Here is a 16,947-nt window from a genome sequence, read left to right on the forward strand (position 1 = left end):
TTCCTGTAGAGTGCAGTGGCGTTTTTAACCCCGTCCAGCCTATTGTCAGTGTGTACTCTGAGGTGTTTATACTCCTCCACAATGTCCACATCGACCACCTGGATTGAAACGGGGGTCACGAGTTTCCTGGTCTTCCTGAAGTCCACAATCAGTTCTTTGGTCTTTGTCACGTTGAGCTGCAGATGATTCTGCTCGCATCACGTGACAAAGGAGTCATCAGAAATTTCCTGAAGGTGGCAGGTCTCTGTGCATGTAATACTGTATGGAAATAGTGTAAAGTACAGTAGTACACAGTACAGTAATGCAGTATTACTTTACAGGGTCATATTATCTTCCTGTGTTTCTAGGCTGAGGGTGGGATCAGCTGTGGGTGGAGGCGGAGTCCCACCCTTAAAGCAGCTGTGTTTCAGCCCCTCAGTTTCAGACTGACTCAGAGCTGCTCGCAAACATGAAGTCTTTCTGCCTCCTCTGTCTGATCCTCCCGGTCCTCTCAGTCCAGGACTCTGCCCCTTTGGGATGTGGATCTTGTGACCTGGCTCAGTGTGCTCCTCTTCCAGCGGAGGGCTGTGCTGCTGGCTCTCTGGTGGACTCCTGTGGCTGCTGCTCTGTCTGCGCTGCCGCAGAGGGTGAGCTGTGCGGAGGTCGCCAGTCGGCAGCTCGCCGCTGTGGCTCCGGTCTGGAGTGCGTGAGAAGCAGCGAGAACAAGAAGAACAAGATGGGAGTCTGTGTCTGTAAGCGCAAATACGAGGTCTGCGGGACAAACGGAGTGACCTACAGGAACTCCTGTGCACTGAAAACTGCAAGCCTGAGAGCCCAGAGTGAGGGAAAAGAACCTGTCAACATGCAGAACAAAGGTCGCTGTGGTTCAGGTGAGGTCGCAGGTCATGGTATAGATCAGTGAAGCATTTGTTCATCTATGTAGCCTACAGTTCACTTATTCTGATATGTGACTTGATACAGTTGGAGAAATAACCTGCAGCTGACGTACATATATATGTACGTATACATATATGTTGCTGTGATGTAAATGTAGAGCAGTTAAAAAAATCAAAACGTCTCTTTCCCCGTCTGTGGTCCAGCGGACTATGAGGCAGTCTGTCAGTTGCAGACTGATGTCGCCTCTGATAATCCTCCTCCATCCCAAACATCACATTCCTTTCTACATGAAAAGACCCACTGAGTGTGCTCAGAGCAAACTGAATTCCTGTGAGGTCACTGAGGACTTCCTGTCTGGGCCTGTTTCACCCACATTCATCTTTTCTCTCTGTCTGCAGCTCCACTCATTGTTACTCCTCCAGGTGAGGTGTACAACGTGAGTGGCTCTCAGGTGTACCTGAGCTGTGAGGTGGTGGGTGTGCCCACACCAGTGCTAACCTGGAAGAAGGTGAGTTTGTGTGCCATCACTCAGCAGCTTGTCACACATTTAAGATGTCTTTTGTTTTTCTCCATAAAAAGAAACACTCAAAGGCTCAGGCGTGACTCCACAGAAGTGTTTGCCTTCCTCTTTGCTGCTGACTTCCTGTTTCCTGCTGCTGCCAATAGAAACAATCAAAGTTCTCCACCTGGAAACATAAAACAGGAAATTATCCTGATTTAAACATTTCCCCCCAACAGCAGCTTACATCACTACTTAACAACAATAGTCACCTTGAGGTACTTTAAAATGTAAGGAACAGACCTATTAGAGGGACGCCAAGCAAAAATTTAATTATATCAACAGTCTTTGACTTGAAGAAATTGTTTAACACTTAAACCTATGTTCTGCATATTCCAACATCCATCCATCCATTCGCTTCCGCTTGTCCTTTTCAGGGTCGCGGGGGGCGCTGGAGCCTATCCCAGCTGTCATAGGGCGAGAGGCGGGGTACACATATTCCAGCATATAAAATAAAATCATATTTTGTGTTTACACTCACTCTTTGAAATAGATGCAAGTAAAGCGGCAGAAAATAAATAAAATCAAAGACTCAGCAGCTCTTAAATCTATTGTCACCAGTTTAGCAGGAGTGGGGCGGGTGGAGGTTTGCCCACAGCAGTCATGTCAGTGGGGGGATCCGGGGGTTTCTCTGTGAATGTCACATTCCCGTGGCAGCGTGCTCACTCAAAAGTTTAGGGATTTTTTCAACTGTAGAAAGAAGTTTTCTTCCCACGCAGAGTGAACAGTGGACGCTAATGTTTTTGTTATGCTTTAAACCCTGCATGGTCATACTCTCTCCCGCACTCCATATCTGCACACGTCTGTTACCACGCGCTTACGTCATTGTCATGAGACACTCACAAACAAAATCACAGGTTAGTACCACAGCAATGCAGCATGCTTATGGGAAAGTAACAGTAATCTAATTACTTTTTTGCAATAGTAATCCCTTGCTTTACTCATTACTTGGGAAAAGATTACAGTAATGCATTACTGCCAATTTCTGGTGAGGATGTAACAGTATTAAAAGACAACCAACCTCTGTGGTTGTCTTTGCTAAGTGAGTTTCTCGTAGCTTTGCCCTCCTATTTGCTATCTGGATCCTCTTGGTGGCGCTGTCACTTGGTGTTCGCTCGCTTTGTGGTAGAGTATCACTTCCTGTTCCTGCTCAAACACAGTGGTGTTTCTGAGTAGATTTTCTGCTTAGCAATTTAATTGAAATCTTTTGATACATCCCTTTTTCATAGTATAATCTTAACGTGCTTCATCTGAATCACCCTTTCTGTGTGCTCACTACCTAATTTATAGCCAAAGTATTCACTCACTGTCTGTACTGTTTCGCTAGCTTAGCTTAGCTCGTAGCCGACTCGCTAGCACCATGGCTACTTCACCTGTCCCTCCTGCACTTTCCTGCTCATTGTGTCAGATGTTTAGTTACTCCTCGGCCTCCTTTAGCAGTAATGATACCTGTAACAAATGTAGCATATTTGCAGCTCTGGAGGCCAGGATTACTGAATTGGAGACTCGGCCGCACCCTTCATTCACCCGTAGCTAGCCAGGCCCCTGTAGCTGGTGCAGCCGAAGATAGCGCAGGCCCCGCTAGCTGTTCCCGGCAGACCCCAAGCAGCTGGGGAAAGAGGCGGCTGGGTGACGGTGAGGAGGAAGCATAGTCTTAAACAGAAGCCCCAGGTACACCACCAACCTGTTCATGTGTTCAACCGTTTTTCCCCACTCGGCGACACACACCGCCGGGGTCAAACTCTGGTAATTGGTGATTCTGTTCTCAGACATGTGAAGCTAGAGACACCGGCAACCATAGTCAATTGTCTTCCAGGGGCCAGAGCAGGCGACATTGAAGGAAATTTAAAACTGCTGGCTAAGGGTAAGCGTAAATACAGTAAGATCATCATTCACGTCGGCAGTAATGACACCCGGTTACGCCAATCGGAGGTCACTAAAATCAATATTGAATCGGTGTGTAACTTTGCCAAAACAATGTCGGACTCTGTAGTTTTCTCTGGTCCCTCCCCAATCAGACCAGGAGTGACATGTTTAGCCGCATGTTCTCCTTAAATTGCTGGCTGTCTGAGTGGTGTCCCAGAAACGATGTGGGCTTCATAGATAATTGGCAAACCTTCTGGAGGAAACCTGGTCTTGTTAGGAGAGGCGGCATCCATCCCACTTTGGATGGAGCAGCTCTCATTTCTAGAAATATGGACCAATTTATTAAACCCCCAAAATATGACTATCCAGAGTTGGGACCAGGAAGCAGAGTTGCAGTCTTACACGCCTCTCTGCAGCTTCTCTCCTCCTGCTACCCCCAAAACCCATCTCCATAGAGACTGTGTCAGCTCCCAAACAGACAAAAACAAACTAAAACCAGCAATAAACAACTTAAACATAAAAATCACAAAGAAAGAACAATACAGTATCCACATCTGAACCAAAGAGTAAAACAGTGAAATGTGGATTATTAAATATTAGGTCTCTCTCCTCCAAGTCTCTGTTAGTACATGACTTAATAATTGATCAACAAATCGATTTACTCTGCCTTACAGAAACCTGGTTGCAGCCGGATGATTATGTTAGTTTAAATGAATCAACACCCCGAGTCATTCTAACTACCAGAAACCTTGAAGCACAGGCCGAGGGGGCGGTGTGGCAGCAATTTTCACACCAGCCTATTAATTAACGAAAGACCAAGACAGACTTTTAATTCATTTGAAAGCCTGATGCTTAGCCTTGTCCAACCCAGCTGTAAAACTCAGAAACCAGTCTTACTTGTTATCATCTATCGTCCACCTGGGCCTTACACAGAGTTTCTCTCTGATTTCTCAGACTTTTATCGATTTAGTGCTCAGCTCAGATAAAATAATTATTGTGGGTGATTTTAACATCCATGTAGATGCTAAAAATGACAGCCTCAACATCGCATTTAATCTGTTATTAGACTCAATTGGCTTCTCTCAAAATGTAAAAGAACCCACCCACCACTTTAATCACACTCTAGATCTTGTTCTAACATATGGCATAGAAACTGAACATTTAACAGTGTTTCCTGAAAACCCTCTGCTGTCTGATCATTTCCTGATAACATTTACATTTACAATAATTGATTACACAGCAGTGGAGAGTAGACTTTATCAAAGTAGATGTCTTTCTGAAAGTGCTGTAACTAAGTTTAAGAATATAATCCACCCACTGTTATCATCTTCAACGCCCTGTACCAACATAGAGCAGAGCAGCTATCTGAACGCTACTCCAACAGAGGTCGATTATCTTGTTAATAATTTTACCTCCTCACTACGTACGACTCTGGATACTGTAGCTCCTGTGAAAACTAAGGTCTCAAATCAGAAGTACCTGACTCCATGGTATAATTCTCAAACACGTAGCCTAAAGCAGATAACTCATAAGCTGGAGAGGAAATGGCGTGTCACAAATTTAGAGGATCATCATTTAGCCTGGAAAAATAGTTTGCTGCTTTATAAGAAAGCCCTCCGCAAAGCCAGAACATCTTACTATTCGTCACTGATTGAAGAAAATAAGAACAACCCCAGGTTTCTCTTCAGCACTGTAGCCAGGCTGACAAACAGTCACAGCTCTACTGAGCCAACAATCCCTTTAACATTAACTAGTAATGACTTCATGAATTTCTTCACAAATAAAATTTTTATCATTAGAGAAAAAATTACCAATAATCATCCCACAGATGTAATATTATCTACAGCTACTTTTAGTACCATTGATGTTAAGTTAGACTCTTTTTCTCCAATTGATCTTTCTGAGTTAACTTCAATAATTACTTCCTCCAAACCATCAACGTGTCTTTTAGACCCCATTCCTACAAAACTGCTCAAAGAAGTCCTGCCATTAATTAATTCTTCGATCTTAAATATGATCAACCTATCTCTAATAATCGGCTATGTACCACAGGCCTTCAAGCTGGCTGTAGTTAAACCTTTACTTAAAAAGCATCTCTAGACCCAGCTGTCTTAGCTAATTATAGGCCAATCTCCAACCTTCCTTTCATATCAAACATCCTTGAAAGAGTAGTTGTCAAACAGCTAACAGATCATCTGCAGAGGAATGGCTTATTTGAAGCGTTTCAGTCAGGTTTCAGAGCTCATCACAGCACAGAAACAGCTTTAGTGAAGGTTACAAATGATCTTCTTATGGCCTCTGACAGTGGACTCATCTCTGTGCTTGTCCTGCTAGACCTCAGTGCTGCGTTCGATACTGTTGACCATAATATCCTATTAGAGCGATTAGAACATGCTGTAGGTATTACAGGTACTGCACTGCAGTGGTTTGTATCATATCTATCTAATAGACTCCAATTTGTACATGTAAATGGAGAGTCCTCTTCACACACTAAGGTCAACTATGGAGTTCCACAGGGTTCAGTGCTAGGACCAATTCTATTTACATTATACATGCTTCCCCTAGGCAGCATCATTAGAAGACATAGCATAAGTTTTCACTGCTATGCAGATGACACGCAGCTCTATCTATCCATGAAGCCAGATAACACACACCAATTAGTTAAACTGCAGGAATGTCTTAAAGACATAAAGACCTGGATGGCCGCTAACTTTCTGCTTCTTAATTCAGATAAAACTGAGGTTATTGTACTCGGCCCTGAAAATCTTAGAAATATGGTATCTAAGCAGATTCTTACTCTGGATGGCATTACCTTGGCCTCCAGTAACACTGTGAGGAACCTTGAGTCATTTTGACCAGGACATGTCCTTCAATGCACATATTAAACAAATATGTAAGACTGCTTTCTTCCATTTGCGCAACATCTCTAAAATTAGAAATATCCTGTCTCAGAGTGATGCTGAAAAACTAGTTCATGCATTTATTACTTCCAGGCTGGACTACTGTAATTCTTTATTATCAGGATGTCCTAAAAACTCGCTGAAAAGCCTTCAGCTGATCCAAAATGCTGCAGCAAGAGTCCTGACAGGGACTAGAAAGAGAGAGCATATTTCTCCTGTTTTGGCTTCCCTTCTTTGGCTTCCTGTTAAATCCAGAATTGAATTCAAAATCCTGCTCCTCACATACAAGGTCTTAAATAATCAGGCCCCATCTTATCTTAATGACCTTGTAGTGCCATATCACCCTATTAGAGCACTTCGCTCTCACACTGCAGGCTTACTTGCTGTTCCTAGAGTATTTAAAAGTAGAATGGGAGGCAGAGCCTTCAGTTTTCAGGCCCCTCTTCTGTGGAACCAGCTTCCAGTTTGGATTCAGGAGACAGACACTATCTCTACTTTCAAGATTAGGCTTAAAACTTTCCTTTTTGCTAAAGCATATAGTTAGGGCTGGACCAGGTGACTCTGAATCCTCCCTTAGTTATGCTGCAATAGACGTAGGCTGCCGGGGATTCCCATGATGCATTGAGTTTTTCCTTTCCAGTCACCTTTCTCACTCACTATGTGTTAATAGACCTCTCTGCATCGAATCATATCTGTTACTAATCTCTGTCTCTCTTCCACAGCATGTCTTTCATCCTGTTTTCCTTCTTTCACCCCAACCAATCACAGCAGATGGCCCCGCCCCTCCCTGAGCCTGGTTCTGCCGGAGGTTTCTTCCTGTTAAAAGGGAGTTTTTCCTTATTACTGTCGCCAAAGTGCTTGCTCATAGGGGGTCATATGATTGTTGGGTTTTTCTCTGTATTTATTATTGTGCGATCTACTGTGCAATATAAAGCGCCTTGAGGCGACTTTTGTTGTGATTTGGCGCTATATAAATAAAATTGAATTGAATTGAATTGTGGGAGTGGATGATATTCTTCAATAACATGAGAGAATAACACGGATGAATTCTATCCTTAAACTGTTACTGCACCTTCAGAAGCTACTGTAATGCAATGTATTCCCCACTGCTGTGTAATCTGTTACTGTAAACTTAAATGTTATTAAAAATGATCACGAAAGACAGTTTTCAAGAAATATAGTTAAATGTTCAGTTTCTGTGGCATATGTCAGAACAAGGATGTGAACTCAATTGAGTCTAATAATAGATTAAATTCCATGTTGAGGCTGTTATTTTCAGTAAAAGAGAAATCGTAGAGAAAGTCTGAGTATGGGTCAGCTGCATGATAGATAACAACAATTCAGTTTTTTGGTTAGCGTGTTATGAGGCTCAGAGTCGGCCTTTCAAAACTTAAATCATTATAAACGGACCAAACTTCAGTCAGGAGAACAACTGAGATAATCCATCCACAATACGAGGTTAGTCATTAATATATTGCTGCATGGGCTGGGCTGTAGTTACAGCGTAAGGGTTTAAAAACTGAGCTGTAAAATGAACAGTGGTAATAAAAACCAGTTTTTAAACCCTTACGCTGTAACTACAGCCCAGCCCATGCAGCAATATATTAATGACTAACCTCGTATTGTGGATGGATTATCTCAGTTGTTCTCCTGACTGAAGTTTGGTCCGTTTACAGCATCCTGCCATGCGATTGCATTTGTCCCTAACCATCGGGAACCCTCACGCTAACTTTTATCGAGTGGAAAAAAGTTAGCGTTCATCCTCCAGCTTCACTGTGTTTATGTTATGCTAATGTAGCTGTGTCGCTAGGGTCACGTAGCTCATCATTATGTACCAGCTAGCCCAACTTCAGTAACCCTACAAGCGTCACTGCTGTTTAGTTTTCTGTCTTCATTTATGCTGGAAGTGATAGCAGAGCTGTACGTTTGAATTGTTTAGGTGGAAACTAGCGAGCTAACGTCCTGCTAACTTCTAACTCTGTTAAATATCATAAATCCTGTTTTCATGGATGCCTGGATGTTAAACTTCATAGTTACACCTGGTAAAGCAGCAATGCTGATCATTTTATTACACATGAAAGAATTTAGACAGTTTAAACTCTCAGTGATGCTGCAGTGTTTGTTTGACTTTGGGACCTGCAGCGGAGTTTGGGCCCAGACATGGCTAATAACGTCAGACTTAAAGACCGGATTGGCCATGTAAGGAGTTCAATTCAACTTTCTTTATATTGTGTCAAATCACAACAGCAGCTGCCTCAAGGCAGTAATATAATAAATAGGTTAATTTGCAGCATTCAGAGATAACAGCATGTTTCATGAACTTTCTTTATTTTTTCCTGACATCAGGGCTTAAAAAATGATTCTGACAAGCTGACAGCTTGTACACTAAGGGCTCAGGTATGTTCAGGTGTGTCTATCAGGGTGGCAAGTAACGGCCTGTTTGAAGAGAATATACAGACCTTAAGACCTAAGACCTGCTCAGAGCTGTGGTGAAGCAGGATGTCCAGTCATCAGTCTCAGCTTCAGGTGGGGATGTCAGGTGGTTCCTCCACCACAGTCAGAGTATGAGTGAGAAACCCGTTAGAAGACCACAGGGGTTAGACAACTCTGTGATGACGTCACAGAGTCAATAAGGTATTTGAAGTTGGATCTCTAAGATTAGAGTGATGATGATAATGATGGGTTTCTTCTTTCAGATCCTCAGTGGGAAGAAGATGGAGCTTCTTCCTGGAGACCGTGACAATCTGGCGATCCAGACTCGAGGAGGACCGGAGAAGCATGAAGTGACCGGCTGGGTGCTGGTCAGTACAAACACTACGTTATGTCACTGCTGCAGTGGGACCAATCAAAATAGACCATGGTGTTTGTGTTTCAGATCTCGCCTCTGACCAAAGAAGAAGAAGGATCGTACGAGTGTCACGCCACAAACGCCAAAGGAGAAGCTTCAGCTGTTGGAGCAATTCACGTGGTTGAGTCCATCAATGAGCTCACTGCCAGGAAAGGTAACATCTAAAATTACCTTATGAAACATCCTCCGTGGTCATCACTGACCTTGGTCTCTGGAGGATTTACCTCAGCCTTTGTCAGCCTTTCAAAAACACCATCAGACTCGGCTCAGTTTTCCAGGTGTAGATTCTTCCGCTTCTTCCATAACTATAAACTGTTAAATGAAGAAAAATGTTTCTAGTCCAAGAAGCAGACTTATCCATGTCAGTGAAACACATGTTTTAGGGCGGCAGTGGAATCAGAGCTCCTGTTACTGAAACTTTTAAAATGATAAATAAAACATCTGCAGAGACATTATCCAGCTTTTATTACCTGAGGCCTGTTCTCTTCTTATCCCATTACAAAGTAAGCAGAAAAATGATCCAGAGATGATTCCAAGCATGCCCAGATCATCCAGTTACGGACTGCTGGGCTCCTGCCAACTTATTCTGATGATCAGTCTTTTTTTCTTCACTAATGACAGATATATCATACAGGAATGTGGGCTCTAGATGGAGAGCACTGCAACCTTACTGACAAAATAAAGCATAGCCATCAGAATCCAGCGTTGCCAAAAGTCTCTAACATAAACGAATAATGAAGCAGCCCAGGCTTTTTTGTTTTGTAAGGCTAGTACTAACTTTAATGTGCCCACACAAAGCTGACGATCTCCTCCTCTTCCTCCATCTGTACTGCTCTTTCATAATGTGCTGTCCTGTGCTTTTTCTCAGGAAAAGCACATTTTTGGGATGTGTCTACTTAGAAAATGAACAACAGAAAATGAACAGTGCCTTTGGTTGTGAGGTTAGCTTGTCTCCTTCATGTAGTTGAATCTAGATAACCAAATTCCAACTTTTGAACTTGGATCTGATAACTGTTCTTAATACTAGCAAAATAAAAATGACCTGTGACACTTTTTAAATTCTTCATTCCAGATTTAGAAGTGACTGGTGATGGTTAAGTTACATATGAGCAACATATGTTGTACATGACACGTCAAACAAATGCAAACAGAGAACATAACATCACATTCACAAGGAGATGATGAAACGAACTGAATATACAGGAAAATCAAAAGATTGGGACCCTTTTAAAAAACATAGAAATGTTAATAATCGCTGTATGTGGGATGATGTGTATATGTCTGAATGTATTACATTTATACATAGATACATGTATATATGCCACCCAAGTGTTTGTGATAATTGCTAATAAGTCTTTTACACACTATGGAGGAATTTTGGTCCCCTCATCTTATGAGAATCGTTCTAATCAGCATCACCCGCATTTTTGAGGTCATGTCACAGCATCTCAATCAGATTCAGGTCAGGACTTTGACTAGGCCACTCCAAAGTCTTCATTTTGTCTTTCTTAAGCCATTTAAAGATGGACTTGCTGGTGTGCTTTGGATCATCATCCTGCTGCAGAACACAAGTGCACTTCAAGATGTTTTGGTAGAATTCATGGCTCCATTAACAACTGCAAGACACAGCTGCCAAAAAGTTTTGTCTTGCCAGAGCACAGAGTATGTTGGGGATCAAGATGTTTTCTTAGAAAACTGAGACGAGCCTTTCTGTTCCTTTTGTTAAGCAGTGGTTTTTGTCTTGGAACTCTGCCATGCAGGCCATTGTTGCCCAGTCTCTTTCTTATGGTGGAGTCATGAGCACTGACCTTAACTAAGGCAAGTGAGGCGTGCAGTGTTTTGGATCTTGCTCGGGGATCTTTTGTGCCGTTGCTCCACTCTTGGGGTAATTTATGTTATAAATTGGGGTGGGGCGATCACCTTTTTCACACGTGGGTTTGGATTTTTTTCCCAGAGATGAACAAAAACCTTTATTTAGAATATGCATGATGTTTTTACTTTTTTACTTGTGTTATCTTTCATGATCTGACATGAGCAGACCCACGAGCAAACATGTTTTCACACCACTGTATATAAACAATATATCAAAAGATTGGGACACCGCCTTTACATTATTGACATTTTAAAATGATAATTTGTTGAACAAGAAACATATCTGAAAGTAAATATGTCGTTTTCTTTCAGTGACAAAGGAAGCTGACCTGTGATCAGCTGATCGTCTCAGGAATCCCAGACTTTTAACTTTCAGTAAAACCTGAATTTGTTTCCTTTCAGTCGTTTTTAGTTTTAAATCAGACTTTTTCAAACTTCAGTCTTTTGTTCTACATGTTATATTTTTTGTTATATTTGTAACATTTAAAGTATTTTTCCTCCTCTGGGCACCAGCGGAAGTTTGAAATGGTGAAACAGGTGTATTTGTTTGTTGCAGTCTACACATTAAATATGAACCTTAAACTGCATGTTTTTTTCCCCCTCAATTTAATAAACCATAATAATGTTGGTGTGTTGTTTGAATCTAATCAATATTTCAACTCTTTCAGTTAAATAATCAATGTTTTTACTGTGAAGGTCCCAGAAAAACATATTTTCAAGAATAAAAAGAGAAAAATGGAACGATCAACTAATTCCTTGTGATCAATGTGAACTTTCATTAAATACAAACACGCATTCATCCATTTTCTTTTGCTTATCTGTGGCTGGGTCATGGTGGCCGCAGGCTAAGCAGAGAAGCCCAGACCTCCCTCTCCCCAGCTGATCCAGTGGAACATCAAGCTGTTCCTAGGTCAGCTGAGAGGAGGCCCTGGGGCAGATCCTTTCACCTAGTCAACGGCGTACAAAGATCCTGCGTGATGAACCGTAGATTTCAAACTTTGATTCCTCAGTCCGTAAAACCTTCCAGTCTTCAGTAGTGCAATGGTGGTGTTTCATGTCCCAGACAAGCCTGTTTGTCTTATTCTGACGTCTGGCTTTCTTGCTGCAGCTCGTCCTGTCAAACCTGCAGGTCAAAGTCTTCTCCTCACACCTGAAACTGAGACTTGCTTATTACGACCACTATTAAGCTGCTTGAAGCTGTTGTCCTGTGAGTCACCTATATCACAGCTGTTAACTCTTTGGATGCTGAAGGAAACTGGACTCACTGACACCTTGACTTTCTTTGCAGTCTCTCTGTTAGACAGACCGACATTTATAAGTGTTATGATGGTCTGTGTCTCTTCCACTGTTATTCTCGCCATGTTTGTATCAACACACTGCTTTCTGCAGTACAGTACTGTTCAGCTGATGCTGACGAGGGTACGGCACCACCGTGTGCTCAAACACTGCTTCATACAGACAGAGGGGGAAGTAATCCAGACAAGTTGGAACACCTGTAGGAATTAGTAGCACCAACTTTCAAGGCTGATCAACCTCCAGTACTGCAGAACAGCTTTAACCTCCTAGGACCTGGCGTCCACATATGTGGACATCACATTTTGGGTATTTAGACCACAACACTCAATTTTGCTCTACAAGGGCCTGATATCCACTTAGGACATTATACTGCTACTGTTCTATCGAAATTTTAAACGAATATCCTCATATGTGGATCTCATTTTTCTTGGAAACAAAAATCAGGTTAACCCTCTGGGTTTGTTCAAAATCACTACCCTTTCAGCTTGTTCGTGGCCAAAAGTGGCCACCTACAGATTAGGTCTGTAATTTTTATTATTTTTGGTTTTTTGCCATTTTCTTTTGCATAAAGCTTTTAAGTAACTTCAGTTCTTTCCATAAATATAAAATAATTATTACTTTTTTATTTTTTAACCCTTTAAACACCAGTTTGTTTGTCCACTGCACCAGCTGGACGACAACCTCAAATCTCGCAATTTTATATAATTGCATTGCTACTGAAATTTCTTGTATTATTAATAGTAGAGTCTGGGGCATATAATTGATTCACATCAACATTGATTATAATGCATTGTTATTTTAGTGCAGAGAGAGCAAAAACATAAAAACTCCCTTTCAGACTGTTCGTGGCCAAAAATGGCCACCCTTGTTTACATTTACAAAATGCTATAAAATTCATATATATTAAAAAAAATGTCCAGTTTTTTACATGATGATTTTTAGATTAGCATCAGGGCTGTTCATGAAAATCAAAATTTCATTAAAATTCTGAAATTTAACCCTTTAAATACCAGTTAGAGCACATAATCATAACAACTCATAAATATAGAAAATCATAAAATCCCAGTTTTTTTTCTAAATAATACATGCCATCTGATTTATTTGCTAACCATGATGAAGGTTAGATGCATAGCAATAATTAACAGCATCAATGACATTTATGCAACATTGTTTTTTTCTGCAGTGGCAGAAAAACATAAAAACTCCCTTTCAGACTGTTCGTGGCCAAAAATGGCCACCCCCTGTTTACATTTACAAAATGCTATAAAATTCATATATATTAAAAAAAATGTCCAGTTTTTTTTACATGATTTTTTAGATTAGCACCAGGGCTGTTCATGAAAATCAAAATTTCATTAAAATTCTGAAATTTAACCCTTTAAATACCAGTTAGAGCACATAATCATAACAACTCATAAATATAGAAAATCATAAAATCCCAGTTTTTTTTTCTAAATAATACATGCCATCTGATTTATTTGCTAACCATGATGAAGGTTAGATGCATAGCAATAATTAACAGCATCAATGACATTTATGCAACATTGTTTTTTTCTGCAGTGGCAGAAAAACAAAAAAACTCCCTCTCAGACTGTTTGTGGCCAAAAATGGCCACCCCCTGTTTACATTTACAAAATGCTATAAAATTCATATATATTAAGAAAAATCTCCACTTTTTTTGACTTGATTTTTTAGATTAGTATCAGTGCTGTTCATCAAGACCAAAATTTCAATAAAATTCATAATTTTAACCCTTTAAATACCAGTTAAATCACATAATTTTAATGATTTACATAGGAATAAAAGCATAAAATCCCCAATTTTTTTTCTAAATAATACATGCAAACTGATTTATTTTCTAACTATGATGGAGGTTTGATGCATAGCAATAATTAAAAGTATCAATGACATTTATGCATCTTTGTTTTTTTGTGCAGTGAGAGAAAAACCAAAAAAAAATCCCTCTCAGCTTGTTCGTGGCCAAAAATGGCCACCCCCTGTTTACATTTACAAAATGCTATAAAATTCATATATATTAAAACATTTTTCTACTTTCATTGACTTGATTTTTTAAATTAGCACCGCTTCTAGTCATAAAAACCAAAATATAATTCAAATTCTGATATTATACCCTTTGAATACCAGTCAGATTATGTATTATTATAGTAAAAATAGTAATAAAGTTCCCAACTTTTAGCATATAAATGGTGAAACCTAATATGTTTTTATCATCATTGCAGGTCAGTAACAGTAACTGTTACAATGATTTATTTTTACTTTATTTATTTATTTATTCTTTTTTTTTGGTGGGGGGATGAATGGCCAAAAGCAATGTCACACATGGTGTGTTAGTGGCCAGAAAGGCAATTTAATGACCAAATAATCCCTGCAATCACCAATAAAATGATCAAAATTTATATTCCAGTATCTGTGTGCTTCTGTGTGCATCCTCATTAGCAGCCACACTAGAGTGGTTTTTTGTAGGCACACTTTCTACACCTGGTTCAAGGGGCTGCTGTTCCGTTCCTTTCACGCATCCTTTATTCCCCATCACCGACTGCTGGTTCCTTGTGTGTTTGCTGTCAAAGAAGCATATTCCTCCGTTGCTTTGGCATGTGGGATATTGCTGTGGTAGTTTTGGTGAAGCCAAAGACAGACAACAAAATCTTCCTCTGTTGCAACTGGAGGAGCTGAGGAGGAAGCTCTGGGTTGTTTCCCCTGTGCGGTTTTCATCTGAGGAGTTCCTCTGCCAATGTGACTGAAGGAAAGGCGTTGTCCTTGGAGCTCCTCCGTCAGTTGGAGTCTGAACCCCATGCCTTTTTACTTCCTGAGAACTTCCAGTGTTTTCATCCAACATGCTATGTATTGCTTTATTCTGGTGTAGGTTTTATCTCCACTTCATCTATAATCTTCCAATCCTCACACCTTGGCCTCCCGTGCAGGTTTCTAAGGGTGCACAGCAGCTAAAAGATCTCTTTTGTTATAAAAAAGTCAAAAGTAGATCTCAGGCTGCTAATGCAGGACTAGGGTGACCCCTAGTGGGTACTGGATTGTGGTGCAGTCTCTCTTCAGTAGTGGGACCCACATGGTTTTCCTTTCATGGCGGATCCACTGAGTCGCCGCTCCTCGGTCTCAGAAAATGCTCCTATGTTCTTTTTTTTTTTTTTGGGGGGCTCCACCTCCATGCCCCCAACCCCAATCCTCCCCAAAGAAGAGGATTCGGGCACTGGCTAGAACTCAACATCAGTGGTGATGCAGTCAGCCTCTTTGAAGATTGTCCCCTCATCTTCTGGAGAGGAGGTTTCTTCATCTTGGGCAGATGTGTTTTCTTCAAGGGCAGAGGACTGCTTGCTGTCCTTGCTCTCTGACCAGATCATATAGGCAGTGCTTGAAGCAGTGATGATCTAATTGCCATATTGCCAGAATAAATGATCTGGAAGCTGTTAGGCTTACTTACAGCAGTAGCTCTGTCTGCACCTGCATAAACTCAGGACACGTTTACAAATAGTGTTTGTTGTTGTTTGCGCTCCAGCTGCAGCTGCAGGTTTGAACTCTGCAAAATGTCATGTGATTGGGGTTTTTTTTGTTTCTAGAGTTGATATTTTTGGTATGGTATCTTTTGATGAAAAATACAAGAGTAAAAGTGCTTTTAACATGTGCTTCAAAGCTAAGTTTGACTGGGAACCTCAAAGCTCAATATCCTGCATCCACAGAAATTCACTGCAGCCTATGTAATGTTTGAATTTATTCCAGTCTATCTTGCAAATACATGTTTGTACTGCAATGTCATGCACAAACACAAACTATTAGATCCTTAAGATCAAACCTATGTCAAAATTGTTTCATTATTTTGGTCTCTTGGAGTGTGGTAAGCCAGCAAAGGCTGCTACTAGAAACTCAGAATATTACATGAAATTGCTTGCTTGGCCAAAAATGGGTAAATGATCTAATTTGGTAAAAAACATTAAAAACTACAATTTTCATGTGTTGAGTTTAGAATGAAAGCAATTTTACCTAAATTGCATGATATAGTACTGTCAGTAACAAGGAATCAAAAAAGGTGGTTATAATGGGTTTCAATTGGCCACGATAGAACCAAGAGGAACTATTTAGTGTATAGTGAATATTATTGACATTATTAAGGAGCTGATGTTGAAAATTAAAAAATCTGAAAAAAATACACACCTTTGGGAAGTTTCATTCCATTTGCATTAACAGAACAAAAATGGTTGAAAAGTGAAAAGCAAAGTGGCCACAAATGGCCAGGTTAGGACTCAGAGGGTTAAAAAAGGTTTTTACATTCATCAGGTCCCAACATGCCCAAATATCAAAGAGAAATTAAAAATGCATGCCATGGAAGAGTTTGGGTCTTAGGAGGTTAAATTGTTACCTGAAAAAGGCCTTTTTGTATAATTCTGACATGTATGTGTTTTTCCAGTTTTGGGTAACCTTACCGTTTTTAACCTTTGGCAGTTCACCACTTACCTTGGTACCATTTCAAGCTGTTCACTGGACTTACACAATTTGAACTGCAATAAATAACTGGAAAAACTGGGTGTTCTAAAACTTAACTGGTAGTGTGTATATTAATATTCTTATATGCAGGTAACATGACCCTTCAAATGCCTGTAACATGAGCGTGCTCAGAGTGAGAGAGGATTCAGTTAACTTGGATCATCTGAGTTTTTAAATCAATCACCTGACTCAAGAACATCTCTGATCAATACTGG

General features: G+C 40.6%; 1 protein-coding gene across 1 annotated transcript; it reads left to right on the forward strand.

Moving 5' to 3' along the window:
- The first annotated feature begins 406 nt into the window (after positions 1–406).
- Positions 407–11,549, forward strand: igfbp7 (insulin-like growth factor binding protein 7). The gene is made up of 5 exons (XM_031759222.2): positions 407–869; positions 1,275–1,384; positions 8,898–9,002; positions 9,077–9,203; positions 11,234–11,549. The coding sequence occupies exons 1-5, from the start codon at positions 449–451 to the stop codon at positions 11,254–11,256; spliced, it is 786 nt and encodes a 261-aa protein (XP_031615082.1). The 5' UTR covers positions 407–448; the 3' UTR covers positions 11,257–11,549.
- The last annotated feature ends 5,398 nt before the right edge of the window (positions 11,550–16,947 follow it).

Source organism: Oreochromis aureus, linkage group 2, assembly GCF_013358895.1.
Source record: "Oreochromis aureus strain Israel breed Guangdong linkage group 2, ZZ_aureus, whole genome shotgun sequence".
NCBI lineage: Eukaryota > Metazoa > Chordata > Actinopteri > Cichliformes > Cichlidae > Oreochromis > Oreochromis aureus.

Excerpts from the sequence above, each read along its gene's own strand:
- igfbp7 (XM_031759222.2), top strand. The coding sequence starts at position 449 with ATGAAGTCTTTCTGCCTCCTCTGTCTGATCCTCCCGGTCCTCTCAGTC. Across the intron at positions 870-1,274 it reads CAAAGGTCGCTGTGGTTCAG|CTCCACTCATTGTTACTCCT; the intron begins GTGAGGTCGCAG and ends CTCTGTCTGCAG. Across the intron at positions 9,003-9,076 it reads AAGTGACCGGCTGGGTGCTG|ATCTCGCCTCTGACCAAAGA; the intron begins GTCAGTACAAAC and ends TTTGTGTTTCAG.